General features: G+C 44.6%; 2 protein-coding genes across 9 annotated transcripts in view; one reads left to right on the top strand and one right to left on the bottom strand.

Annotated features, from left to right (window-relative positions):
* Positions 1–204: 204 nt before the first annotated feature.
* HDHD2 (haloacid dehalogenase like hydrolase domain containing 2) lies at positions 205–14,137 on the top strand. 5 transcript variants are annotated; one of them, XM_050986732.1, is made up of 8 exons: positions 205–255; positions 569–637; positions 2,350–2,484; positions 5,242–5,450; positions 7,692–7,776; positions 10,956–11,172; positions 11,913–11,976; positions 13,059–14,137. In XM_050986732.1, the coding sequence occupies exons 3-8, from the start codon at positions 2,384–2,386 to the stop codon at positions 13,160–13,162; spliced, it is 780 nt and encodes a 259-aa protein (XP_050842689.1). In that variant the 5' UTR covers positions 205–255; positions 569–637; positions 2,350–2,383; the 3' UTR covers positions 13,163–14,137. The 5 variants fall into 5 exon arrangements, with proteins under 5 accessions (XP_050842689.1, XP_050842688.1, XP_050842687.1 ...); XM_050986731.1 differs by lacking the exon at positions 205–255 and adding an exon at positions 282–392 and having other exon boundaries at positions 2,353–2,484; XM_050986730.1 differs by lacking the exon at positions 205–255 and adding an exon at positions 285–392.
* A 1,850-nt stretch (positions 14,138–15,987) lies between these two features.
* Positions 15,988–27,985, bottom strand: part of KATNAL2 (katanin catalytic subunit A1 like 2) — a 29,252-nt gene continuing 17,254 nt past the window's right edge. For 3 of the 4 annotated variants that reach the window (XM_030237368.2, XM_009095354.4, XM_050986724.1), the window contains 6 exons: positions 27,329–27,447; positions 25,166–25,257; positions 23,524–23,634; positions 17,887–18,049; positions 16,717–16,819; positions 15,988–16,387 (listed from right to left, as the gene is read on the bottom strand). In XM_030237368.2, the coding sequence (XP_030093228.1) occupies positions 16,248–16,387; positions 16,717–16,819; positions 17,887–18,049; positions 23,524–23,634; positions 25,166–25,257; positions 27,329–27,447 (728 nt within the window). In that variant the 3' untranslated portion in view covers positions 15,988–16,247. Of the gene's footprint in view, positions 16,820–17,886; positions 18,132–23,523; positions 23,635–25,165; positions 25,258–27,328; positions 27,448–27,985 lie in introns of all 4 variants that reach the window. The other variant, XM_050986725.1, reaches the window with a different exon arrangement.

Below are 27,985 nucleotides of genomic sequence, written 5' to 3'. Positions count from 1 at the left end.
TGTCACGGCGCGCCCGCGGCCTGAGGGCCCTGCGGGCTGCCTCTGCGCTGCCTGTCGCGGCTGCCGGACGCCGACCGGCGACAGGCAAGCTGCGGGCTGAGGTCGGTATTTATTTATGGCAATAATCATTACACTCCCTTTATTATTTGCCGCGCTGGCGGCGGCTGGTCCGGCGCGGGGCTGGGCGGGCGCGGCTCCGCCAGGACCCCGCGGGCGGGAGGGCGTGCGGGCAGAGCGCGGCGGCGGCGGGAGCAGGTCAGTGCCGGGGGACCCGCGCTGGCTGCTCCCCCCTCTTCTCCATGTGGGCGCGTCCATCGCCTTCGGCCGCGAACGGGCGGGCGGAACCATCCGCGTCAGGGAAAGGGAAGCTCGCCGCGGTCGGGTCTCCCCCGGTAGGGAATGGGCCAGCCCGTGTGCCCGTTGTGAGCTGGCGGGAAGGGGCGGTACCATCCCCGCGAGAAGGGGGTTTTGGGAGACGGGAGGGCACACATCTGGCATCCTAATCCTTCCAGCGAGGGACATATATAACCACATATATCTTTATAGAATATATCCCTCTTTCCCTTAGGTTGTGTCTTGTGTTCCTCGTGTCCTTGTCCCAGATACCGGGGCTGGGGTGTCCCTTTGTCCTGACAAGGTGAGTTTTCGTTGGGATGTGATTAATAAAACTGAGGTTCTGGAGGCCTTTTAGGACTTCTTAGCAGTCCATGAGCTTTTTTCCTTTAAATCAGGCTATGCCGAAAACTGGCTCTGCTGATAGCTTCCATATTTCCCAAATAAATGCAGTGTGAACAGCAGAACCGATGGAAATGTAGGGTAAAAAATAAAATAGTAGCAGTAAAATAAAAACAGTAACACTAGTAATAGTAGTAATAATAATGATACTAGCAATTTCCATTGAAATTGGTGAAGCTTCTTCAGGAGTTCTGTTTTCAGCTGTGTGTCTTTAACATTTAACTTTGGCTTTCGTATCAACAGACATACAGTAAGAGAAGCATTTTTATTTATTTTCTTATTGCAGAGAACCAGCAGGAATAATGGTAGTGGAGTATCAAAGTTTCTTGTTGTTTGTGTGTGTGCCGTCTAGGTGAGACCCCGCACCCACATGACCATTTATAAAACTGTCTGCAAAGGTAAAACTGAGAGAAATATGTTAGGGCAGGATCCAGTCACGGTGTTGACTATTTTGTAGGCTTTTTAAAAAGTACAGACATGCTACATGCTGTCTGTAACCAAACCAGCTGAACACAAAATTGTGGTCACTCGTAGGGTTGGCAGATCCCAGAGTGGTCTGGGTAGGAGGGACCTTAAAGCTCATTCCATTCCATCCCCTGCCATGGGCAGGGACACCTTCCACTGTCCCAGGGTGCTCCAAGCCCCATCCAGCCTGGCCTTGGGCACTGCCAGGGATCCAGGGACAGCCACAGCTGCTCTGGGCACCCTGGGCCACCAATTCCTCCCAGCCAGCAATTCCTTCCCAATATCCCATCTGTGCCTGCCCTCTGGCCGTGGGAAGCCATTCCCTGTGTGCTGTCCCTCCACATCACTTGGAAATTGTCCCTCAGCTACTGAAAAGCCAAAATCAGATCACCCCAAAGCTTCTCTTCTATAATCCCAACTCTCTTGGCTTTTTCAGATGGTTCTTGGTAATGAACAGGAGAAAACTGTGCTGTGTTGGAGCTGTATTGGGCATTTTCTGAGAAACAGCTCCTCAGACTTGTTCATGGAGTAAAATGCAACGCTTGCAGCACAAATGAGGGGAAGTGTTTGTTTTTGGAGACAGATCTTTAGCCAGGGGCGACTCAAACGTCACCTCTCTGTTCCTCCCCTTCAAATGCCTTTACCCTTCAAATCCTGGCTTTTATTTTGGGCTGAGCACGTGGAACCAGAAAAACTGCCCCTTTTGCAATAGCATGGAATGACCCTTCGAGGTGCTGGATGTGCCTGAGCCCTGAGAGCTTCCAGGATAAAAATATTCAGAAATCCTGAGCAGCCTCAGAGCGGCTGTGGTGTGGGCTACATCGCTCTTACAAAAAACTAAATCAACAATTTCCACTTTGGCAAAGCATTTTGAGCTTTACAGCCAAAATGCAGCTTTAGAAATACAGCTGTAGCACTGTGTCTGTATTTTCACTGTTGGTGCCAGCGGGACTTGCTGAAATATTCTTGCTGAGGCCTTGCGCCGGCAGTCCCAGGCCTAATGGCCCTCTCTCTCTCTGTTGACTCCTTCAGAGAACTTTATTTTGTTTTGATGCCCTTAAAGAACAAACAGCACTTGACTTCTACAGAGTCTTTTTGAGAAAAACACCCCTCCCTCATCAATTATGTGGGGTTTTTTTAACTCCTCAGCAGTCCCGGGGTGCCTCGGCCTGTCCCGGCTGCGATGGCGGCGCGGCGCGCGCTGAAGGCCGTGCTGGTGGATCTCAATGGCACCCTCCACATCGAGGACTCGGCCGTGCCTGGCGCCCAGGAGGCCCTCAAAAGGCAAGTTTCCCCTCTCTTTTTGGTTCACTCTGTGAGGTTGTGTCAGTGCTGTTTGCCCAAAGGGGTGGGTGAGTGGACTGAGCACGCGGCCGAATCCTTTGCTGTGTTTGTGCCAGGAGAGCTGAGCAAAGAGTGGACAGAGATACCGATGTCACCTGAGCCCCTGCTGCTTTCCTCAGTGGCTCTTCCTGTGTTTTCTGAGCCTTTTCTAGACATTAAATCCCCAATATTCAAGGTGTCTCCGCTGATGCGCAGGTGAGAGAGCCACAGCCAAAGTTGAGTTCGGGTGAGTTACCCCAAAATCAGTCCAGCTGAGCTGTTCCATGGGGCTCTGATTGTCTGTCAAATCTTTTAGATCTGTGCTGAGATAAAGTGGGATAACAGAAAAGCTTGGTCTAGGAAGCAAGGCAACCTCTGCAGTGTTTTCATTTCATTCAGAGAAGGCTTTTCTTGGTTATTGCTGTTTTTAAAGTTTCTTTCTTCTAGGTAGGCCTCCTCTTTTTTTTTTTTTTTTTTTTTTTTTTTTTTTTTTTTTTTGTGTAGGAATTTCAACACATTAATAAACAGGACAGTCAAGTTAACTCTTTCTCTTGTGGTTAAAGGGTGCCTAAAGACACTGAGGCAAAGCAAAGTGATTTATTCCAACCAAGTCAGTGGTGAAATAGGACACACAATCCTAGGAATATTTGTGGTTTTTTCCAGGAGAAGACATCTTGCAATGGACAGGGGAAAATCCCAGAGTAATAGGTGATATTGTGGTGAATGAAGGAAGACACTTTAGGATTCTGGGGTACTAAGGATTAATCAGAATATAGAAGCAGAACTGAATTGTACTGGAGCTGAATGGGCTGCTAAGGGTTTTATATAGCTGGACTGTAGCTCAGAGGAGAAGTTCAAAGGGGGATGAGGAAGTTGAATTTCCCACAGTCAGTGCTGTGGAAATGACTATGTCCTTAAGATGTAAAATTGCAAGAAAGTAAAAACTGCTGAAACACTGGGTACTCGTTCATTGCCCTTTCACTCGCTGCACTGTTTTCCTGCTGCAGGGAGAAATGAGAGTGTGTTCCTGAAATTCCACATAATATGTATATGTGCTGTCACAGGTATGGAGGGCAGGTGGCAGAGAACAGCCAGGTCTTTTGGTTCAGAGGTTTGAAAAAAATTACTATATCTCAGTCTGTTTTCTGCCAGTCCATGTCCCTGTCTTTCTCAAAGAGAAGCTGGGAGGAATGGCATGCAGCTTGCTTAGGGAATAACTGGAGAGGTGCCTATTTTAGGGTTACTATGTTCACAGTTCCCTATTGAGGTCCAGAGGGAAAAATCAAGGTATTTTTTATTATTAACCAGGGGACTCTTTTATCAGCTCATACCTGGGAATGGCCAGTGTAAAACAAGAGATAGAAGGAAGTGGCAGGTGAAAGCAAGTCTCCAACTTTATTCTGATGTTCTCTGTACAGTCCTGATGCCTGTGTTTGTTCCTATAGCAATAGAGAAAGTGATGGTGGGGGAGTAATTAAAGGGAATGCTGTTGAAACTGTCACTTAAAATTATTTGATTGTTTGGTAGCATTTACTGTCAGCACAGGGCAATAACGTGATTTTATGTGATACTGGTGTTCCTCAGGAAAGGGGGAAATGGCTGCAGAAGCTGGCATAAAACCACCACCAAGGTAACACAGGCTCCTGGAGGCTCCTGAACGAGCCACAGCTGCTGGGAAATTCACCCAACAGTGGAGTTCAATATATTAATTCAGCAACAAGCTTCTTTTGTTGGCTTATTTTGATCAAGAAGCAGGACTGGCTTATTTATTTTGTAGTTTGAATTAAAAGGCTTTTCAGATTAGTTATCATGGATGTGCTGGCTGCTGCTCTGAAGAGGGAGTTGCAATCACTGTTCTCCTCAGGAATTTTTGGGGTAGATGAGGGAGAGGAGGGGAGGTTGACTTGTCTTGGTCTAGGGGGTGTAATTCTTGCTGTTTGTTCCACCTCACACAAGTTTTTGTGTGGCACCATCTTCCATGTGCTCTTTGCATCTGTCTTGGAATCTCTGCTGGTCACAGTGACCCTGAGATACGTTAGAAAGTCTCTTTTCCCAGCCCGGCAGTCAAAGAAGGAGTCAGAACTCTTCTATTTTTGTTCTCAAGGTTGTTTATTGTGTCTTATCTATAAAATTATTTCTCCAACCCGCTGAGGTCTGTCTGGCAAGTTGGGTTGAGGCACACTGCCCACCCTTGGGGCAGTGTTATATTTTATACTAAAACTATGTGTACACTATTTACAAAAACTTCCCAACACCTATCACCTATGTTAGACAGTGAGTTTCTACTCTAAACCAATCTAAAGGAGCCAACATCACCCAGAAGATGGAGGCTAGGAAGAAGAAGAAGGACAAATGACAAGGCACGCCCAAATTCTTCCATCTTGGGACCCCGAGGCTCCATTCTAAAAACCTCAAAAATTTAGTTTTTCACCCCATAATGAATTCACTATGATTTTACTTAAACTTTCATGGCTTGTAAATCCTCATATAAGTTTGGTAATTTTTTCCATGGGTGAAGATCAAAGGCACAGGGGTCTTGGGCTCTGTGCCAAGGTCTCTGAGCCCCCGGGCAGGGGCTGGAGTCCTCCAGGGCACCCAGAGGGATGTCCTGGGTTCCAACACATCTGCAGCCTTTGGGGCTGTTTTTAGCCCCAAAGAGAAGCAGAGGTGTGTGAACAGGAGGAGCCTGTGTCAGGTTTTCCCCCGTGTCTCCCCCAGGCTGCGCAGCGCCCCGCTGACCGTCCGGTTTGTGACCAACACCACCAAGGAGAGCAAGAGGGACCTGCTGGAGAGGCTGACGCAGCTGGGCTTCGACATCGCCGAGCACGAGATCTTCACCTCCCTGACAGCAGCCAGGAACCTCCTGGAGCAGCAGCAGGTGCGGCCCCTGCTCCTGGTGGATGACAAGGCCCTGCCTGATTTCACAGGTGAGGTGCTCAGGAAGCAGCTAATTAATGAACAGCAGTTAACGAACAGCTAAGGAGATGATGTGCTCTCGATCATCTACAGACCACTAGCCATGGTGGAGCCTGAAATGTGGGATTCTGCAGGGTCATAAAGGTCCTTTCTTCATTTTAAATCAAACATCAAACAGCCTGAAGCTGTATCTTCTTGAGGAGCAGTGGGAATGGCAGCCAAGGCCTTCAGATAGTCAGGGATTCAGGTAAAACTCAGTGCTTTCCATTCATTTCCAGTCTAAAATATGATGTAATAGTTACCACCAGGTCATTGGTGCTTTACTGGACCTACCAGTGCTGATTTTTTTATAGCAAAGATATGTCAATTTGTGCAATGCCTGACTTCCAGCAGAGGTTTTACTCATAAAGAGCTGGAAAACCAGTGTGTAGGCACACACAGCAGGCTCTTTCTCTGTTAATAGATTATTATTAAATGCAAAATCTCCAGGCAATTATTGCTTATCCTATATTGAACATTTAGGTTTCACCCATGTACTTGGATACCTTCACTGATGAGAGAAGGTTCATCAGCCTGAGTCCTCTAAATTGTCATCCCTAAAGACTTGGTTAAAATCTGCTTTGCTATCAGATGCTCCTATTTCCCTCCCTCAGCAGTAAGGGGAGCAGAAAATTATGTGTTCTCACTTGGACATCAAGAGTAGCAAAGATACCCACATTTTTAACATACTTGGAGTTGAAAACTGTATACAGTAAACTCAAAAATTCTTATTTAAAGTCAAGGCAGCAGAAGTATGGATGGCTTGCCTTGCCCTCGCCTTACAAACAGAAATCTTTTGGCTGTGTAATTTGAGTAGGTTCTAATCTTGCCAGGATCTAGGAGATTTCTGTTTGATTTTGATGCCATAGTCTGGTTAGAAATTTTCAGAGAGGTCAATGTTCAGGAGAAAAACCTCTGTGAAAGCAGTGAAACTTGGTAATCTGTTCTACCTAACAGCATATCCAGAGAAATATGCCCCCAGCAAAATCCAGCAGTATTTGTGCTCCAGGAAAGACTTTCCTGGGTGAGAAACAGCAGAGGCAGCAGCTCTTTCACTGACAGCATTTTAATCAGCTCAGTCTCCATGGTTTTGGGATCTTTCCATGAGTTTTTCGGGAGCTGATGGTAATTTTATAGAAGATGACACAGACAGAGGTAACATGGGGGCACGTTGGTGCATCATCTGTACTGCTGGGGTCTGGAGTGGGTTGTTTGGTTTGTTTTTGCTACAAGTGCTTTGGCTCACAAAGCCTCAGTGCTGGTTTTGGAACATGTAAGTGCAGTGGAGAGTGCTTTAAGTTCCAGTTAATGGCTGCTATTGAGCTGTTCTTGGCTAATCTCTCTGTTAAAGTTGGTCACAGGCAGATGAAGGAATCCTTTCCTGGTTTAAGGGCTCAGATGCTACTGGGTGCTGTTACGAATCCACCGTGGCACATCTGAGTGGATGTTTTGCTGGCTGAGCCACCTGAGGGACATGCAGCAGGACACCTCAGCCAGCAGAGCCAGCCAGGAGCTCTGGTTGTCCTGCTAAAGGTGCAGAGGGTGTGTCTGAAGGTGGAACAAAATCCTCAGCTGATAACATGAAATTAGTAAAACCCTCCTGCTGGTGTTAACTCTGCTTCCACTGCTGGTTCTGTCCAGGGGTGGGACTGCAGTGGAGCAGTTCCTAAGGGCACTTATCCACTTTGAAAAAAGACCTCCCAGAAAAGCCCAAATTTATTTCAGGTAACAACTTTTGGGCTGTATTGCAGTACTGTCCTTATTGTCAGAATCAGACTGATGCATGGAACAACAGTCAGTGGAATTTCCCATGGCTAGAGGGAATAGAAAAAGTGGATGGGATTCACTTGAATTCCTGCTTTACTGTGCTTGCAAAGCACATAAATATATGTAGAGAGGGGTTCTCAGATGGCAAGCAGTCAGTCATTCAGTTAAAAGAGGGATTTTTGTGTCCTGCTGCATTTCAGTGGGAGCAGTAGCAGATCTGGACAATCTTAAGAGCAGCTGCTGTTAAGACTGTCCAGATCCTAGAGGATGGAACAGTGTGGATAGACCAGCACCTTTTCCACAGATGCTTTCTTCATCATAAAAGACATAAAAGTGGTCTCTGTGCTACGACTGTGTCAGAAAATGCTTGTTTTTACCTTAAAGTGATTAAATGCACTTTGCTGACTGTGGGCTGCTAAGTGTGAATTAAATCCTGTCTTTCCTAGGGATTGGCACAGATAACCCCAATGCTGTGGTGGTGGGACTGGCTCCTGAGCACTTCCACTACGAGATGATGAACAGAGCCTTTCGGTAAGGCAGCCCCTGGCAGGGGGTGGAGAGGGAGCTGTCTTGTGCTGGGCTCTCTTCTCTTTCTGGGAAGAAAAGGGTGGTAGGAATATCACACATTATGCAGCTTGTGAGGGAGCCACTAATCTTGTGGGATTTGGGTTCTCCACCAGGAACCTCAGGCAGTCCAGACTTCATTTTTGCAGCTTTCAGTCTAAATAAACTGCAGAAGTACAGTCACAGCTGTCACTGAGGGGAAAAGTTAGCAATTCATCAAGGGGAAGTACATAAAACTAGGGATGTGGGGAAGCATTCACAGAATTACTTGGGTTGGAAAAGACCCCAATCCCATAGAGCCCAACCTGTGACCAATCCCCACTGTGTCACCAGCCCAGAGCACTGAGTGCCACATTGAGGCCTTCCTTGGACAGGGATGGGGACTTCAACACCTCCCTGGGCACTTCCTTCTAATACCTGACCAGCCTTTCCATGGGGAAATTCTTCCTCATGTCCAACCTGTACCTGCCCTGCACAGTCTGAGGCTGTTTCCTTTTCTCCAAAAGGAGAGGCAGATTCTGTGTTCAAAGCCCAGCCTCCAGAGCCTGTGTGCTATAGGGAAGGAATCCAGTATTTAGGGCAGATTATTCCTACCTAGTGCAGGATATCCAGCAGTATCTTCTGAAGGATCTTCTGTTCAGGACTGGCCAGCACAACCTGTTGGGCCAGGTGGGCTATGGAGCTGATTTTGAATGTTTTATTTTTAATGCTCTTTTGCCTCTAGGCTGATGGGTAAGTCAGATACACTCCATCTGTCACCATTCATGAGTGCAGAGCCATGTGTCCTTCTCACTGGTTCTGACTCCACACTCTGTATTTTAACTCGAAAAGCCTTCAGCTTTCAGACACTGCATGTGAGCCTATAGCTTAGTGTAGCCCTGGTGAGGTATGTGATGAGCCCTTTCCCGTCTTTGCTCACTGGTTGGTGGCTACCACAGTTCTGCACCTTGAAATCTGGTGAAAACTCTCATACCAAACAACTTAACCTGGTTTTATAACCATAAAATTAGAAGAGGGAGTATCAGTTACTGCCCACCAGCATCTTAGGGAGGTTTCTTGGAGTGGGAGGCCAGTGCTGTCCTCATCTGCTGCCAGTTCTGTGTTACATCAAGAGATGTTGACCCAAACTGACCCTATCTGCCTCGTTAGTGAGCCTTGCCAAAGGCATTGATTTTGGACTTTTACTTTGGGTCATGAGTGGACTCTTAATTTCACAACTGCATGAGCTTAACCTATTGAGTATCCCAGTGCTTACATCATTTTACTGATTTGTATTTCTGTCCTAAAAATATTAATGGTTGAATAATATCCATCATTTTCTTTGGGCTGAAGACCAAGACACTTTAAAAAAGCCAGGATGGGTTCTGTCTGGCCTTTAACACCTCACTGATTTGTTCTGGGTGTTTCCCCCCATTCTCTATAGGGGATAAACTTTTGCTTGTGTCAGTTCTGATAGGCCTGATAGAAACACTGGCCACTGGCACATTCTCTTCTTGTCAAGCCTTGCCCTATTCTTTCTCCTTTACTGCTCAGATAATTAAGTCACTTGGGATTTGCACTGAAAATGGAATTGCATCAGAATTGCAGAACTCTGAGGTGAATCTGATTAAATGCAGATATCTAAGCACAGGTTCCCATGTCTGTGCTGGTGATCTGGGCTCTGGAGGGATAAGGGAGGCACTTCAGGGCATTTTTTTACCTAATAGTGCTTAAAATAGGACAGTTGAACTGTGCCCTAGGAGTGCCTTTTCCTCTGCACCAACTGTGAGGAGCCCAGGCTGACTAATTACGTGGTAGGCAACTATTCCATTGACACCCAACATTAACTTAGGTAAATCTAACTGAACACGAGTCCCAAAATGAGATACACAGAGTCTGGCCGTTCTCCAGGCACCACTTGAAATGACTGAGACTAAATTTCTCTTCCTGTATAAGTGGGATTTTGATGCCATGTTTGAAAGAATTCTCTCAGGTGAGATCTCTCTTGCAAACTGCAGAACATAGTGGTTGTGGTGATGCTGTCAAATTAAATTTTTCTGTGTCCTAGAGGCATCCTCCCATCATGAACATGTCTGGCTGCTCACAGAAACACAACCCAGCTCTCTTCTTGTTCAGCTTGCTTTGGAATGCATTGATTCAGTAGGAGTGTTTTGTGATAATTAAGCAAAATGAAATATCATTTATGCCCTGCTCACAGCTTCCAGACTGCTCTGCAGACATCCTCCAAGGAGAATCCAACTCACCTCAGTCAGCCTCCTACAACAGGGGCAAACCAAGACTTTGTTTTCTTAAAGGCTTCTGTTTTGTTTTGAAAATCAGGGGTTGAGGGGAAAATGAGCCCTCCTTTCTGCCCTGAGAGTAACAGCCAGTGTTTTACACTGTTGTGATAAAGATTGGAATGACCTGCATTACCTGGAGCAAATGTGGAATCAAAGGGAAAATGTTTGGCAGTCCAGATGGCAGTTCAGTGTTTGTTGCACTGAAACTTGGGAGGGGAGGACTGCAATAATACTGCTGTGCTTGGTGCACCAGGAGTATTCCTGTAGTGCAGCACCTACACAGCTTCCCTTTGCTGCAGGACAGGGGCATGCAGTGTCTGCTGTAAGGAAAATCTGCCGGGCACATAACAGAAATGAGTTGCAGGTTCTGTGGAATTGAGCCTGCTCAAACTCCCAGGGTTAACAGGGAAATTCAGAGGGATGTGAATGCCTCAAGTGGCTTTGAAATTTTTTAATGTAACTTGTTACTGTAATCCCTTCAGTGCTAAAATCTAAAGGTCAAATGATTCATCCTGTACTTATAAGAAATTGTTCCCTGTGAGGGTAGGGATGCCCTGGCACAAGGTGCCCAGAGCAGCTGTGGCTGCCCCTGGATCCCTGGAAGTGTTCAAGGCCAGGTTGGATGGGCCGTGAGCACCCTGGGGTAGTAGAAGGTGTCCGTGCCCATGACAGGGCGTGGAATGGGATCAACTTCAAGGTCCCTCCAAACTCAAACCATTCTGGGATTGTGTGAAAGCCACTTCAGGCCTTCAGTTGTAAATCAAAAATAAACCTTTAATATAATTTTTGTATTCTCTTCTTCATTCATTCATTTATTCATTCGTTCATTCGTTCATTCATTCGTTCATTCGTTCATTCATTCTTTAGGTTGATTTTGGATGGGGCGCCTCTCATAGCGATCCATAAAGCCAGGTATTTCAAGAAGAAGGATGGCCTGTGCCTGGGACCTGGACCTTTTGTGACAGGGCTGGAGTATGCAACAGACACCAAAGCCACTGTGGTGGGGAAGCCAGAGAAGACCTTCTTCCTGGAGGCTCTGCGGGGCACTGGCTGTGCCCCCGAGGAGGCCGTCATGATCGGAGACGTACGTGGGCACAAACTCCTCCTCACTGCACAGCCTGCAGTGCTGCCCTCTGGGGTGGGCAGGGCCTCAGAGGGGGGCTCCAGAGCATGAAACTATCATTTCTGGAGAGAAAATGGAGCTAGGAAGGACTCAGGAGCTCCTGAGGGAGCTGGGAAAGGGGCTCAGCCTGGAGAAGAGGAGGCTCAGGGGGAATCTTATGGCTCTGCACAATTCCTGACAGGAGGGTACAGCCGGGAGTGTCAGGCTGTGCTCCCAGGGAACGGGGACAGGAGGAGAGGGAATGGCCTCAAGTTGTGTTAGGTGAGGTTAAGATGGGATATTAGAGAAAAATTCTTCATGAAATAAGACTTTGAGCACTAGCACAGGCTGCCCAGGGCATTGGTGGGGTCCCCGTCTCTGGAGGGGTTTAAAAGCTGTGTGGATGTGTGGGACGTGGGTCAGTGGCATTCTGCACAGTATTGGGGGAATGGTTGGCCTCAATGGTCTTAGAGAGGCTTTCCCACCTAAACAATCCCATGAAACTTCCCAGGGTTTAGTGTGTAATCCATGGGGTTTTCTCTCTTACTTTGGTCACTATTTGATCAGGCAGAGAGCACATAGAAAACCACTCCTGTGACAGTGTGACCGATGGGGTAGCTGAAAGATCTAACTCTGTATCACCACTTCTGTGATGTACAAAGCAGAGAAGGTTATGGAAGTGTCTGTGCCCACTAACCCACTGCTCTCCTGCTGTGTCCCAGGACTGCAGGGATGATGTTGGTGGTGCCCAGCAGGCAGGCATGCGTGGGATTTTGGTGAGGACAGGTAAGTGCTCGATGGATTGATCATTTCAGGAGACAGTGGTGCCTTCAGTGATCTCACTCTGTGCCCAGAAGTGAAGGGACTCTGAGCCCTGGGGCCAGCCCCTACCTTCCACATCCCTGCTGGGGTGGGGCAGAGGCAGCCCGTCAAGCAGAACATTGTGACAACAGGGCTAGAGCACAGCACAGACCCCCAACTGATGGCAGGCTGAGCAAAGTCATGGATGGGGAGTGCTGCTCTTGTAGGTGTGAATTTTTGCTCTGACTCAAAAATCCAGAGCAGCAATCTTACAACAGAGGGAACTGTTACTGTCACACCTTAGATTGCCAAAATCAGTCACACACAGCAATGTAACTTGTGATCATGTAGGATCTCTGGTGACATTCCTCAACAATTACACAGCTCATTATAAATGTAATTTTGCTTTGTATGGAAGTGGAACCTGGAGGGATTGACAGGTATTGTTTGTGTTGTTGATGGACCCATGGACTGGGAAATGTCTCTTTGAGGTGGCAGCTGCTCATACCACACAGTGTGATATGTTGAAAATGAAGGGAAGTAATCCTGCTTTTCTTCAGAAGAGTCTTCAGAGAGGCACTCTTACCAGGAACTGTTGTGATAGAACAGGGAGTATTGGGTTCAAAATGAAAGACATGAAATTTAGGTCAGAGATTTTAGGAATAAATCCTTTCCTCTGAGAGTGGTGAGGTCCTGGCACAGGTTTCCCAGAGCAGCTTTCCCAGGGACAGCTGTGGCTGTCCCTGGATCCCTGGCAGTGTCCAAGGTCTCTTGCAACCTAAACCATTGTCAGATTCTATGATTATTGTTATTATTTAAAGAACCTACCGCATGGACATTTGCCAGTACAGCAGAGTGAACCAGTGCGATTAACACTAGTTTTGATCCAGAGCTGCCCCTGGAGGAATCAGCATTTGTTTAGGGAAGCCTTGCGGTTTGTTTTTTGCCCAGATGGGCATTTTCCTGGTTGGTACTGCTCTGACAAGGCTGTAATTTTTGGGGGGGCGGGGCAGGGAAAGGTACTTGGAGGAGTTTGGTAAAGTGATCTTTGTGTTAATCTGTTACAGGTAAATACCGTCCAGCAGATGAAGACAAAATCAGCCCAGCTCCCTACTTAACATGTGAGAGTTTCCCAGAGGCAGTGGAACATATCCTGAAGCAGATGTTGTGAGAAAGGGAACAGGTAGCTTGAAGAAACATCTGTTTCACACCATTTCCTTCATTCTTGCTTCAAAAATTAAGGTCGGAAGATCAGCGCATGCGTGGCATCCATCAGAAACCACCCTGGGCTGTGAGGGGCAGGGGATCCATGTGGGCCCAGCACAGGCAGGCACACAGGGCAGTGTTTTCTTATTTTCACTTTTCAAAGAATACCTGATGACAAGCACTGTCTGGAAAGAGTCACCTTCTTCAGAATCAGCTGAAGTGAAAACATGCACTGAAAACGCGCGAATAAATAAAACTCAAACAGAGCCTTAGAGCCTCAGTGGCCTGTAGTGATTTCACTGATGGCTCTGCTCTGCTCTGGCTTAAAGGTAGAGATTATGCTCGTTTAGAAGTGACTCTTAAATGAAAATATCATTGCTTAATAATAACTACTGTGGCTGTCTTTCATTAGAGCAGATCCTGTTATTTGCTTTTCAAATTTTACATAAAATTAAAAACTGTCAGCATTTTACAGATGTTTTAATTAGATCCTGTTATTAAAAAGAATGATACAGAAACAAAACTCTGGTATTAAATGCCTTAGAGACTGTGACTTTTTAAAATTAGGCTTCAGCTGGGTCCTATTAATGCTACAGTTACAAAATTTCACTTTTGTTGGGGATTTTTTGTTTCTTTTTAATGTTATGGAAAAAAATCCTTCACAAGCCATGGGGACAGATTCCAGTTTTTACAGTTGGTTAGCAGAGCTGTAAAATGAAATTTAATTCTGTAGCATGCAATGCTTTTCCTATGCACTACATCCCCCAATATGAACCAACTTTGTAATGATGGTAAATGGCTTTTCTGGTCCATTTGCAAACTGTAATAATCAAAGTCCTTTACAGTTGTTTTACAGTGCTCCTGTGTGTTAAATTATTAGATTGTAATTATGCATTACTGGAGTATTAACCTTATTGAAAATATAGTTTTGTGTTAATGAGCCATGCTTGTTCTTGTTAAACAAAATCATGGTGATGAATGAATTTCTCCCTTGATGGGTGGTTACTACGTTCAGATTTAGACTCTGCCAGGAACAGAATGAGTGGACGGAGGAGATTTTGCTGTGGAAACACAAGAACTATTCACAGAATCACAGAATCAATTAGGCTGGAAAAGTTATCTAAGATCATCAAGTCCAACCATTCCCCAGCACAGCCAAAGCCAGTAGTGACCCATGTCCTCAGGTGCCACATCCATATGTGGCTTTTAAATCCCTCCAGGGATGGGAACTGCCCTGGGCAGATGTGCCAGGCCTAAACAATCTTTCCCAGGAAGAAATAGTTCCAAATATCCGACTTGAACCTCCCCTGGTGCAACTTGAGGTTGTTTCCTCTCATCATGACACTTTCTGCCTGGGAGAAAAGACCTCTGAGGAACAGAAGCCATCTTTAGATAGTGTCTGTGGGCCCTTGTACTGCCAGCTTCAGTTATGCATAAATTCACATGTCTGAGCTTTGTGCCAGCCATTCTGAACCTGTTGGTTTCTGCTTGGAAGGATGGATGTGAGAGAGGTCTGTGGCCTGGGGTCACAGTCAGGTGCAGGAGGTGGGAGATGTACCAGCAAAATCCTGTGAAGATATTTCCCTTGGAGACTTCCAATAATGTCTGACTGGTGCAGGAATTAAAAGGGACTCTCTGTCAGTGCCTCAGAGGTCCTGGAATGTGCTGGAAAGTATGCACAACCCTGGTGCTTGGAATGCAGACACACACCAGCCCAAGGAAAACAGAGGGAGAACTGCATGGAAGGGAAGTGTCTTGCTGAACAGGAAGCAGGATGAAAAAGGGCAGTGATAGGACCTGGAGCCTGAAAAAATGGCAAAAAATGAAAAAATGTTGGAATTTCTGCTGGGAAGAGTGCAGGACATGTGGCAGTGCTGGCTGCTCACCTGGCCACGTGTGTGGGCAGGACAGTCTGGCATGGGGGACATTTGGCACAGCCCTGCACAGCTCACTGCAGCACCCATGGGCAGGGCAGGCTGGCACACCTGGGGAAGGGCCTGGAGCCTCTCTGTGCCAGGTCAGGCTGAGGGAGCTGGGGCTGTTCAGGGCTCTGAGAGGGCCCTCAGCCCTGGGTGTCCCTGGCTGTCCCTGGCTGTCCCTGTGTGCAGGGAGGGCCCAGGCTCTGCTCCAGGCCCAGCAAAGGACCAGAGCCATGGGCAGGGACTGAGCCCAGCATCTCACCTGCACAGGAAGCACAACTTCTGCCCTGAACAGAGAGCAGAGAGGGGTGGAGCCTGCCTCACCAGGGATAGCCCAGAGCCCTCTGGACACAATGCTGTGTCCTGTGCTCTCGGATGGCCCTGCTGGAGCAGGGAGGTGGGGTCAGATGTGACCCCCTCCGGTCCCTTCCAGCCTGACCCATCCTGGGGTTCTGTAATTCTGCTTTATGGCTGGCTGCAAACCAGCACTGGGTAGCCACCAAAACAGTTCCTAGTTAATTATCCTAAATGTGATGATTTTCTGCAGTTTTTCTTTAATTTCTTGCCTTTTTCACCTTGGCAATACCCCAAACCAACAGTACAATAACACACTTCAAGGCTTTGGACTCAGCTGAAAATAGTGACAAACTAGCCAAATTTACATGCCCTGCTCAGGTCCTGAATTTCACTGAAAACTCCCATTTTGTGTTTCATTAAGAAGGGTGCAGGTCTCTGCTGGGAAGGCTACACTGACTGTGGTGCTCTACGGAGTGTAAGAAATGGAGAGTTACACTAATTGTCCATCTGCTTTTAAACTTTGCTCCAGTTCTTCCCAAAATCTGTCATGAATAAATACTGAGACTCAATCAACGAATCTTTTAAGTCTTTATACAGAAAATTAAGGCTGGAGGTGGTGTTGCATAGGATTGTGCCATTACATTAACTCCAAGAACTTTTTTGAGTAAAGAATAACCACCACCCCTTCACCCACCCCTGCAATTTGAAAAAAAAGATTTTCGTCTGACACTTGCCACTGCATTTTGCTCCTTGAAACAACCCTCCCCATCACCATTTGACCCTTTGGAGGCCACTTTGGATGGCAAATGGCTTGGAGGGTTTTGGCTTTTCCTGTCAGACAGACTCAAATTCTCTCTGCCAAGCCATGTACTTCTGGCTCAGATTCTTTGCTGATGGCTTGGTGTGGGTGATCACATCCAAGAAATCGGCAGTGGTGATTGTGTCCAGCTGGATCATGGGCACGTTACCGTTACCTAAAGACAAGAGAATTGAATAAATTCTGTTACTGTTACCAAAAGATACTCTTTTATGTCCATGCCTAGTCCAACACTTAATGTAGGAAAACAACAGACTAAATGTAGTGAGATAAATTAAAAATTGCATTTATGCTGAGAGCACAGATAATGACAGTTTTAAAAGAAGCCCTGATTTTTAGAAATTTAACAGGGTTTGGAACTGTAGATTTTAAAACTTTCCCAGGCAGATATCAGAGCTCCACCTGCTGGAGTTAGAATGTTCGTTCTAAGAGTTACAGCAGGAAATCAGCATTTCACAGGTCAGACTCTGCTCAGAGCTGAGGTACCTGGCTGATGATTTTCAAGTGCATCGAAAATTTTCCTCACTGGTCTCATGGCTGCCTCCTTGCACACGAGTTTTATGTCTGAGCCAGAGTATCCATTTGTTTCCTGTGAGGGGATCAGATCAGATTGATACATTACAGTTCACAAATCAGACATAAATGGAATTTGCAGGCATATATATTGTCTATGTATTTATATAAATATTCGTGAAGTCTACTGCTGTCTGAAATAAACATTTATATGCACACAGAAACACACACAAATCTTTTTTTTTTTTTACCATCCTCTCAAAATTATGTAGCTTGTTATTCTTTGAATGCCTACTTTGAATGCCTGTTTTTTGAATAGCTCATAGGACCAAGGAAAATACTGCATGTTTTCTTACTAAATGCCCACGTTTTCTGCAGGTGAAATAAAATCCACCTTTCTGAGTCCATTCTCAGCTTTCCAGTTAATAAAATAAATGTATTTCCTTTTGAGCCCAGAAATGAGCAGTATCGTCTTTATAAAAAAATGTAAGAATCTCAGCTGGGTAAAGTAAAATATTTAAGGGCTGGGACCGACCTTAAGCAACCTGTGCTAATTGAAGGTGCTTCTGCTTACTGCTGGAGGTTGGAACAAGATTATCTTTGAAGTCCCTTACAGCCCAAACCATTCTAGGATGCTGTTTCCAAAGAATCCAGGATGTGACAAATGGCTGCATGAAGGAAGCTGGGGTATCTAGTGAATCTCCTCACTACCAAATGCTCTTTTCTGCCACAGCAGTGGAGCTGCGACAAACGCTCCCTACACAATTAACTGTTCATTACCCTGATGAATTGGAAGTGCTCCCAGCTTGGTGAGAGCAGTGATAAAATCTGCTGTTGCTGGATGTCTCCCTGTATTTAAGGCTGAAAAGCTGGCCCAGCAGAGAGGGCCAGCACACACCGTGTTGCAGGCAGAGCTGCGCGAAGTCGGCGATTTCCACGCGTGTGTGCCTCTGTGTGTGTGTGTGTGCCGTGCTCAGCCCCACGTCCCACCAGTGCCCTTCTGGCTGGTTCTCAGGTGCGCTGAGGTGGTGCCCAGCTCCGTGTGCGGCAGTGGCTGCTCCCCGAGGTGCTGTCCCAGCCCTCGAGGCGCTGTCCCAGCCCTCGGTCACCGCCGTGCCCAGGAGCAGCTGCAGCCCAGCCCACCTGGCTCAGCAGGCTGTAGTCCAGATCCGTCCGCAGCTTCACCCCGCTGCTGTTGCTCACAGGGGGCAGCCAGTGCTGGATCATCACCCGCCGTGCCTCCTCGCTCGGCAGGTCCACCAGGATCCTCTTCTCCAGCCGCCGCAGCATGGCAGAGTCCAGCTCCCTGCAAGCACAGGACAACAGGGAGCGTCTCAGCGCCTCTCGGCGTAGAGACGTGGCTTTGACAGCATGACCCTCGCCTGTAGCTGTGCCGAAAGAAATAAAAAGGGGTTAATGATCCAGTGTATTCCTGCTCAGTGATACGCTACTTGTGATAGCCATGCTAACAACAATCAGAAGTTGCAGTTTCCATCCTTCGACCTGGTACTCACCTGCAGGATGTCTCATCAGCAACAACCTCTCCCTTTCCCCCTCTGCTATTGAGGAGTCACTACAAATTGCCTGCCTGGGGCATTCTGAGGACTAATTAATTGCTACTTAGTAAGGGATGCTCAGTAGGTATAAAATCCAGACTGAAGGTCTTGGATGTGAGGCCGCGTATTATGGCAGAACAGGACACCAAACTGAGACTCCTCCTGCTAAACAAATTATACATAATTGTTTATATTATTTCTATTTTGTTTGATTTTTTGTTTTGTTTTTATTTATATTGTTATTATTATAAATAAACAGCCACAAAGGACATTATCCTTATGAAAAATATCATATGCAGGGTGAATAGGTTGGATAAATGTGTCAGTGAGCCAAAAACTCTGATTCTGTCAACATCAACACTGGTTATGATGTTTTGTCAAAAAAAAGATAAGAAAAAGGTCCTGTACCAATCTTTCTCTACTGGCCCCATTCAGTCACAGACTCCTTATTCCAGTTTAAAATATTATTTACTCCTCATACCTGGCAAGAAAATCTCGTCCAGGGGCAACCCACTGCAAAGTTTTTTGTACAGGCAGAAGAACAGAAGCCCTAAGCATCATTTCCACCTGTGCTGGCTGAGCACGAGGAACCAGCTGCTGGAGGGTTCTCAACCTGCAACTGCAGATACACTTAAATAAATCTGCTACTATCTCCAGTTCCCTGGGTGAAATATTTTTCCCAGCAAAGTCAACTTTAAAGCAACAAATGGAGTTTCTTCTTTCCTTCTAAAAGGAAACTCCCTTTTAGTTCACAGGGAGTTCAAAGAGAGCTCAAGATGGATTTGTACCCCAACGCCAGAACTGATTTTTGTCACCTTTGGTGACTTGTCTTTATTTTTTTAATACTAAGTGTTTCTATGGCATAGCACATGATTAAAGAAAGCAAAAATAAATGGGCTCCCAAATCCCCACACAGGTGCCTGCCCAACCTGAGCATGCCTGGCTGTCAGCTCTGCAGGAACAGAAGTCTCTCTCTCCCCACTATGTCTTGGTTTGGTAGACCTTGTTCCACATGCACTGGTCCAAACAAATGAAAATCAGAAAACCAGGAGCCCAGAGGACAACAGGAATTCACTCAGATCTACTCCTGTGCCTCTAGTCAAGGTCTCAGAAGTAAATAAGAGAATTTGTTAATCAACAGCTGTTGCTATACTGACATTATTATTATTACTATATTGATATTATTATTTTTATGCTGCTTCAGGTGCTCTCCAATGTTCAGTGCAATGCCTCTCACAGAGGGTCTCACCCAGCAAAGAAAAGAACCATGTTAGTCTCCTTTCATCTTCCAAATGCATTTTTCAGCTCAACTTCCTAAATTTGCCTTGCTTGGCTAGAAATAATTACTCTGGCTGATAACCCTTTGCTGTTATTTACACATATTAATACCCACATTAACATCATCTGCATAAAGAAGGCAAAAGTTCTCAGGATTTTTGGAGATGCCCACACAGGTACTCTGAAAAGCCTTGGCAGGTGAAGGACAACCAGAGCCAGTCTCTGCTAATAGCCGGCAAATTCTCCAAATGACATTTTCCATCACTCCTTCTGCTTCAGGCCCCCCAAGAACACAGCTTTATGAGTGCCCTTAGCCATGTTCTATAAATAAGTCTCCAACAGAAGTCTCTCTGCTCTGCCCAGAGGAGCTCTGCCCCAGCTGCTCTGTGGCTGTCCCATCCCCAAAGTGTTCAGAAACAGGGTGCTTGGACAACCTGGTCCTGTGGAAGGTGTCCCTGCCCGTGGCAGGAGAGTGGAACTAGATGTGCTCTAAGTGCTTGCCAACCCAAACCACTCTGTGATTCTGTGATTCTGTGATTCTGTGATTATTTATCCAGAAGGTTACACTGACCTGTTGGCTGAAGAGGGAAATAAAGAAACAATGTTTTTGTTATCTTGAGTGTTTAGGTTGTTGCTGAATTGTTTTGTCAGTGATCAAATGCAAGGTTAAGTGACATTAACCAGAGCAGAATACAAAGCACTGAGCCAACCTAAATATTCTCTGAAACAACAGCCAATGGAAGTACTGAGAGATGCTCATGAAAAGATAAACAAAGCTCTACAGATCCGTAAGATGGGTGACTTTTTGCAATTAACATTAGGAGGCATCACAGATTCACAAAATGGTTTGGGTTGGAAGGTTAGAATCTATCGGTGTGCACCACAACTTCACCCATCCTGAGGGTAAGGGTGAGAACAAAACAGCACTGCAATGAAAACTGAATTAAATGTGCTGATACACTAGGAAACATTCACTACATGATTAAGGATCTCTTTATTCCTTCACTAACAAGGCCTTTATTTTATTTAATTACATTCAACCATTTCAACAAGTAATTTGTTAATAGAAACACCTTGCAGATGAGCAGCAGAAAGCAGGGCTGGGCAGTAAGCACAGGCTGAAGAGGAAGATCAATAGCTGCAGTGCAGCTTAGGACAGTGTAAAGAGCTTTGTTTAGGCTTCTTTTCATTCTTCTAAAAGCAGCTTGGTACTAATTTTTTTTCCTGATCAATAAATATCTATGTTAAACAAATCTCTTGAAATCCAGCTTAAAAACAAATGTTTCCAAGAGCACGGGGCAGTTCTGTGAAGCCACAGCTTAGGTAGCAGTAGGTCTTTTGAAATTTTGTTGTGAAGTAGTCCTGTGGAGATGAAGTCTAGGTCTGACAGTAGGGGCTAAATGTCACTTAATGCTCATAAAAATAATCTGTAAATATATAGTCGGGATCCTAAAAGAGATTTAAAACATGCTGACCTCTCTGGAGGCAGATAATCCCAAATTCCTCAAGGCTGGAGAACCCCAGTGACGTGAAAGCTCAGGCTTTCACCAGGCTTTCCATCCATCCTCAAACACCTTTCTAAGCATTTGCCCAGCCCCTTCTTAAAGCATTTTCTCTGTGGTAGGAACATTGCCACCAGACAAGAGAGAAAGTCCAACAGGAAGCTCCATAGTCTCAGGTATAAAACTTTCAAAAGTGAACACCCCAGCTGCCACTCTTGTTCCAACACAGACTGACTGCTTTCTTTCCAGGAAGGTCCCTCAAAACAGAAACCTTGTCGTTTCGTCTCAACCTTAAAAAAAGGCTGTCATTTTGGATGTTTCAAGGAAGCAATTTTGCAGCAATTAGAACTTCAGTATTATAAAATGATCAAAAATCAAATATGTAAAATGCTTAAAACTGAATTATGTGTATTTTACACAACTTCCCAGAAAGCTTATTGATCGTGTAAGGCAGATACAGGGTAACAAATCACATGTAAAAATCTCTCTTCATGGATAATTATCTCTCAGGACAATTTAAGAGATCACAAGTACAGTGCACTGCTCAGAGCTTCTTCTGAAAGGGCAACAATGCTGCAATAACATAAACATTTGTAGTGCATTACTAACAAAGAGACAAATGTATCAACACTGTATTAATTCTCTTTCAAACTTAACTGTCCACACAGAGAGCAGTTATTTTTTCAGCATTTTCTTACACAACTGGAACACAATTAAATCTAATTCAGCTCAGTTCCTTTTATATAGATACTGTAACAAAATGGGGAGGATTTTGCACTGATTTAAATTCATGAGTTTGTCCAAGACATAAATCCCTGAAACCAAGACAGAGACTTTGCTATTATAGCTATAAAAAAAAAAAAAAAACAACAAAAAACCCATTGTGGCTCTGTATGCACACTTTTCACCAGAGTAGGGACCAGCCTAACTTACTGCAGCTAACTTCTATGCAAATTTTAGGTGTTCACACAGCCATTCTTTCATTTAAAGAGCATGAAAACCCTGGACAAGACAAGCTAGGCGTACCTGCCATATGGGACTGATTGAAAATACTACCTTTGAGCCTCAATGCTCAGGCAAAAACTCCACTTCTGTTGTTTAATTCTATCTGCTTGTTCCCTGGACCTTTTCAGCCAGGCCTGACAAAAAGGGGATCAGCTGACAAGAGGAATAAAATATTACCCAGACTTTGTGAGAGAACATTTGGTGATATGCACAACCAAAATGTGCATTTGTATGGTCAAAAATAATGCATGCTCTAGGACTTTAGACTTTTTTATAAGTACTTAAACTGAAGGAGCCGTGCTTACACACCCAGTGACATTCAGACTCAAGACATTCTCAACAGTCTGCTGATCACAACCCTGAGCTCTCCATTCACAAAGATAAGGCTTTTCCAACATTTGTCCCCATGGCAACTTTGTAAGATTCCGCCAAAAATCACTGATCTTGAAAAACAATCTATAAATTAAGCTTGTGGCTTTGTGGGTGCAGAGGCCTCTCTGGCTCCCAGCTGGTTTTAGGTGCCCTGCTCTGTGTCTGTCACACTGCAGAGCTGGGCAAGTGTCATCTCACTAAACAAAGCACTTTTAAGTCAAATTTCAAGTTTTGCCACTTGAAATGCTGCCGAACTGCTGCTCTCACAAGGTCATTCCACTAACACCTCCCACTGGGCTCCAAAAAATGACTCCCAGACCATGGCCTGAAGTTCCCTGGAAACAGGACTGCTGTATTCTCCTGTTCTGACCCATGTGAGAGGGAAACCAACCCACTGTTCTCCATGTGAGAGGGAAACAGACCCACTTAGCTCCATGTGCCCTTAGGGACAAGGGCACCCAGAAAGATCTCAGTGCTGTGAGGATCAGCAGCTCCTCTCCACAGTTGTTGCACTACAAATGTTACCTCCTGTCCTTATTCTCTCCAACTTGTCTTGTTCCCAATACACATCCTGCCCAGCTTGATGAAATTCCACTGTTCCAATCTTAAACTGTTTTTTCTTCCATACAAAATGGTGTTGGGGAAACTGGAAAATTTGACTGGAAAAGTTGTCCCTCAACTTTTCAAAGTCAAATTTGATAGTAATAAAATCCAACATTCCTATTTATGGAGTATCCTTCTAAGCACCATATGTTTTAAGCACCTTACAGTTCCAGGCTGAAAACCCTTCTTAGCTTAAACATAGTAAATAACTTGCCTATCGAGTCAAATACTCCATTTTAAATATTAGCAGCTGGTACGACTAGCATATGTTGACTTTATTATGGATTATTCTCATGTGACACAAATAGCAAGAACTGAAGAGTTTAAAAGTAAAAGCTCCAAATTAATCTTTAAATGCTTTAACCAAATATCAAGGCTTTTTCTGCAGAAGTCTAAATAAAATCTTTATCTGTGCTTAGAAGCTCATGAAAATGTATTCAAAATGTACTCTCTGGATCTCTTACCATGGCAGATTGGAAGCTGCTAAAACAAATACGAGATCATCAGATCGGGCCAAGCCATCCATCTGCACCAGTAATTCTGTTTTCATCCGCCGACTTCCTTCATGTTCACCACTACAGAGATTCAGAGAAACAGTATTTGCTCAGAGCATTAATCATCTTTATTTATACAGTGTCATTCACAGCAACCGAGCCCTTGTCACAGTTTTGCCCAGTTCAAAGCATGATTAAGCTCCATTAGCTAAGATCTAAGCATTAAAATCAAGCTTTCTAATGATTACTTAAATGGACTCTTTTCAGTGCATCAAAGTGAGAGAATTCACTATTACTGAATCCAAAGAAAATATTTATTTGTTTTTTCTTCTTGTTAATCTCCATACAAGACCAACATTTACTGCAAAATACCTAGGGCTATATTGATTGATTGATCTATATTGATTGATTGATCTATAGCAGGGAATTCTTATAATGTGATAGCTGCCATTAAATAACTGGTACACCCACCTCTACAGGGTAGCATTTTTTGTGACTGAATATGAAGTGGCCACAAGAAAATAAAACTACTACTGAATTCAACATTTTGCAAAATGTTCTATCAAAAGAAAACAGAAAAATACACCATGCTGATATGAATTTAGAAAGGGGCAGAAACCACACAGAGAAGATCCTTCTTCAAAAAAGGAGAACTTAAGCAAAGTGCTAAGAGCTCTGGCCCCAATACAGGTAATCTGTTTTGCAGAAAACCAGCTGGAACCCTTGGTTCCAGATGTGAAGCTCTTGGAAACTCCTGGATCAAGCCCAGGGAAAACATCAGGACCTTAGATGGTAAAGGCTGCAGTTCAGGTTTAATTACTTATTTCTGCAAAGGCTTTCAAACATCAATGACAAGTCAGTTTTTAATAAGTACATGCAAAAATAAGTACAGCATCTAGAATAAAAGTCCTTATTAGAATATATAACCCAGTGATGTTAATGAGAGTTTTTAAATGTACATATGAAGGACAAATTTGGCTCATAATTTGCATCTGTTAAGTGAGAATGACTACAAGTATCATCTTTACAATAGGACATACTCTATTTACAAATAGTAAGCATACAATATAGACATACAATACAATATATATAAAATGATCATGTAATTCACTGTACATAAAATTCCCTGTAATGGGTTCCTAGTAGTTGTAACAATATTTTTGTATTTCTCTGGCTTCTTTCCCATCCCTAACCTTTTTTAATGTGTTTTTAACTATAAACTGTCTTGAATCTTAGATTCAAGTAACAACATACTCCCAGTCCTGCAACGGGAAATTCAATGCCACCAAAATCTGTCACTAATGGAAATGCCATTCCGCTGTGTACACTCCCTATTACTCTGCTATGCCTATGTTCAAAGTGTCACAAAACAAGCTACTTCTTACTTACCTCTAACCACTCACCTATTTTTTCTCTCACCACTGCCCTTTATTTCCATTTCAAATGCCTTTAAAGTACAGCACAACTGGTTATAAAGCCCTGCATCTCCCCACTTCTTACTGCCCCTGTAACCCCTTGCTAATTCTCAACAGAAGCTCTCTTGCTTCTCTGCTGTGACTGACACAAGCACTGCACCTCTCTCTTTTAAATCCAAAGTGGTCCCATCAATTACCCAGGAACAGTGCCTCTCTGGCTCATAACTGACTCCAGCTCATCCAGGAAAATTGTGGAAGGAGCGTGGTACCGGGCGAGCTCAAACAGCACCTGCCAGAGAGAAGAGTAAATGTGAAGGAGAAACTGACACAAGAAGGCACTAAAGTGAACTGGCATGGAAGATCAATTAACAGCACCCACATCCCAAGGGATATCTGCTGGAAAAAAGCTCTGGGCAGACTGAGGGTCCCTGAATCCTCTCAAAATCTGAGAGGTTTGTAAAGGAGATATAAAGAACACAGCCTTGTAATCCTGTATTTATGTGTAAATCTTTCTGTCTAAATCCTATCAGAGTACCCTAAGAATAATGGGATAGAAGAAAATGATCCATCAGAGGATTCTGGGAACTCCTAAATTGTTACTGAGATTAAACATGTGCCTTTTGTTGTTGCTCCATTTGTAATTTTTTTTTTAAGTAAGGCTTTGAGGGAAAAAAATGCAGGTCAACTGAAGCCTAATGAAAGAAAATGCATTGATTCTTTTGATAAGAATCAAGCACTCATTTTTTTCACGATCAAAACAAACATAAATTGCTTGAACAATCACAATTTTAAAAATGGACTGAAAGGTCAAACAAAAAATGTGGATCTGCTCTTTGGAGAATGAAGTCTCATCTAATTTTCCATAAACATGGAGAGGCCTTTGTTAGGAGTAAGAAAATACTGTCAGTTCTTCTTGAGCAAAGTGTTTTTGAGTTTTCAGATAAGTATCACTAACAATATATATTAGTCCAACACTTTTAAATCTGAATACTTGAAAAAATAAAATTTTAAAAGATACATATTATTTTCATCACTTTGAGCATGAAACACAGGGTTTAAGTCATTTGCCTAGAGTAACAAGTAGACCATGACCAGTATACAATTTTACTAGAAATATAATATATAAAATACATAATATATCCAATACAGAAATACTGTGTAGAACTGAGCAAAACAGGATGAGAGGATATGCCTCTGAATGACCACAAACCCCATACATACTTCCCCTTCACCAGGCACATGTGATTTTAGGATATAAATTCACACAATAATTTTCTTAGAGCTCTCCTGATCGACAACCTTACTTCATTTTTTGATTCTGCCATAACTTTAATTAAGGGTAAAAAGCCACAAATTCAATATCACTCCGAATGTGCTGCAGCATGTTCACAAAAGCCTTCTGTATCATGGTGGCAGAAACCAGATTGTCCCCACGTACTCCTGCCAGAAAAGAAAATTCCAGGAAGCTGCTGAGACAGATGTCAAGAGAATCAGTAAGAGAGAAAGAGAATGTCAGGAGAAAAATATGCAATTTTAAAGGACAAAGGAGGCAGGATGAGTAAGTGTGCTTCAGCCATTGCCTACATTTCAAGAGAGACAAACAATGCCATTTGCAGAGAATAGTTTGCTGTGGTTATTTGTTTCCAAGAGCTCTGCATTTACCTGAAGTGCAGCCCAAGAGATGAGGGTAAGGCAGGTTAAGGGCTTGTGGATTTCCACTGAGCTAGTGGATGTTATGGAGAGATTCAGATGGGCAAAGATGCTACATGTGAATCCCTGAACCTTTTGTACCACAGCTGAGCCAGGCAGACTCCTTGCTAGTTTATACACAAAAATGCATTTACCCATTTGCCAGCAAACTACCTTCCTTTAAACAACATTACATCTGCATTTGGCTGGAAGACGTTTGTGACAAAGGAGTTCTTTGCCCATTTGTGCCACGAAGAACAATTAGGAATTTGGGAATCTAAATTACATTTTGCTGGCTGCCTGGGAGCCAACCCCTGCAAAATGGATGTGAAATGCTCTGAAGAGTTGACTAAGCACACACTAGTTTGGAACTCTGATTGTCTGACTCCTGATCAGGCAGTCAAAGATCTTTGCTACCTTCAGAACATCTGCTCCATCTTACATTACAGAAGTCTGACAACAAGGCTGTAAGAATCCATTATGAGATTTCTACAGAAGTGATTCTATTCCTGCTTTCAGAACTAGGTATAACCAAAGTTCTGTTTTGTCTAAGCCAGGAAAGATTATGAGCATCAGAGGAACACTTGTTTCCAGTTCTGTGTTGAACCCAAGTTCTTCAAGGGGGAACGTGATGTTTGTTAAAGTATAATCCATGAGAGAGGAATTCTTACCCGGACAAGTTTCTCTGAATCACCTCTCCATTTGCTGACAATGGTGGATGCTGATATGTTGAAAAAGGTTGTATTGCATTCTGTGGCAACAGCCTTAGCAAGCAAAGTTTTTCCAGTACCTACAAACAACAGTGTTTGAGAAAATCCCTCTCCAAAGGAATAAAATGTGAATGTTTGAATAAATTTCCCTCATCATACTATCAGTCAGGTAAAACCAGTAAAGACCTCATACAATGGGGTTGAAAGAGACCTTTAAATACCATTGAGTCCAACACCCTGCAACGACCAGAGACACCTTCTACCATCCCAGGCTGCTCCAAGCCCCATCCAGCCTGGCCTTGGGCACTGCCAGGGATCCAGGGACAGCCACAGCTGCTCTGGGCACCCTGGGCCAGGGCCTGCCCACCCTCCCAGCCAGCAATTCCTCATTCCCAAGATCCCATCTGCGCCTGCCCTCTGGCCCTGGGAAGCCATTCCCTGGCTGCTGTCCCTCCGTGCCTTGTGCCCAGTGCCTGTGCAGCTCTCCTGGAGCCCCTGGAGGCCCTGGCAGGGGCTCTGAGGTGTCCCTGGAGCCTTCTCTTGTGCAGGGGAACAGCCCCAGCTGTGCCAGGCTGGCTCCAGAGCAGAGGGGCTCCAGCCCTCAGAATATTTTGTGGC

This window comes from Serinus canaria, chromosome Z, assembly GCF_022539315.1.
Source record: "Serinus canaria isolate serCan28SL12 chromosome Z, serCan2020, whole genome shotgun sequence".
Lineage (NCBI taxonomy): Eukaryota > Metazoa > Chordata > Aves > Passeriformes > Fringillidae > Serinus > Serinus canaria.
This window is presented reverse-complemented; position numbering and strand designations above follow the sequence as displayed.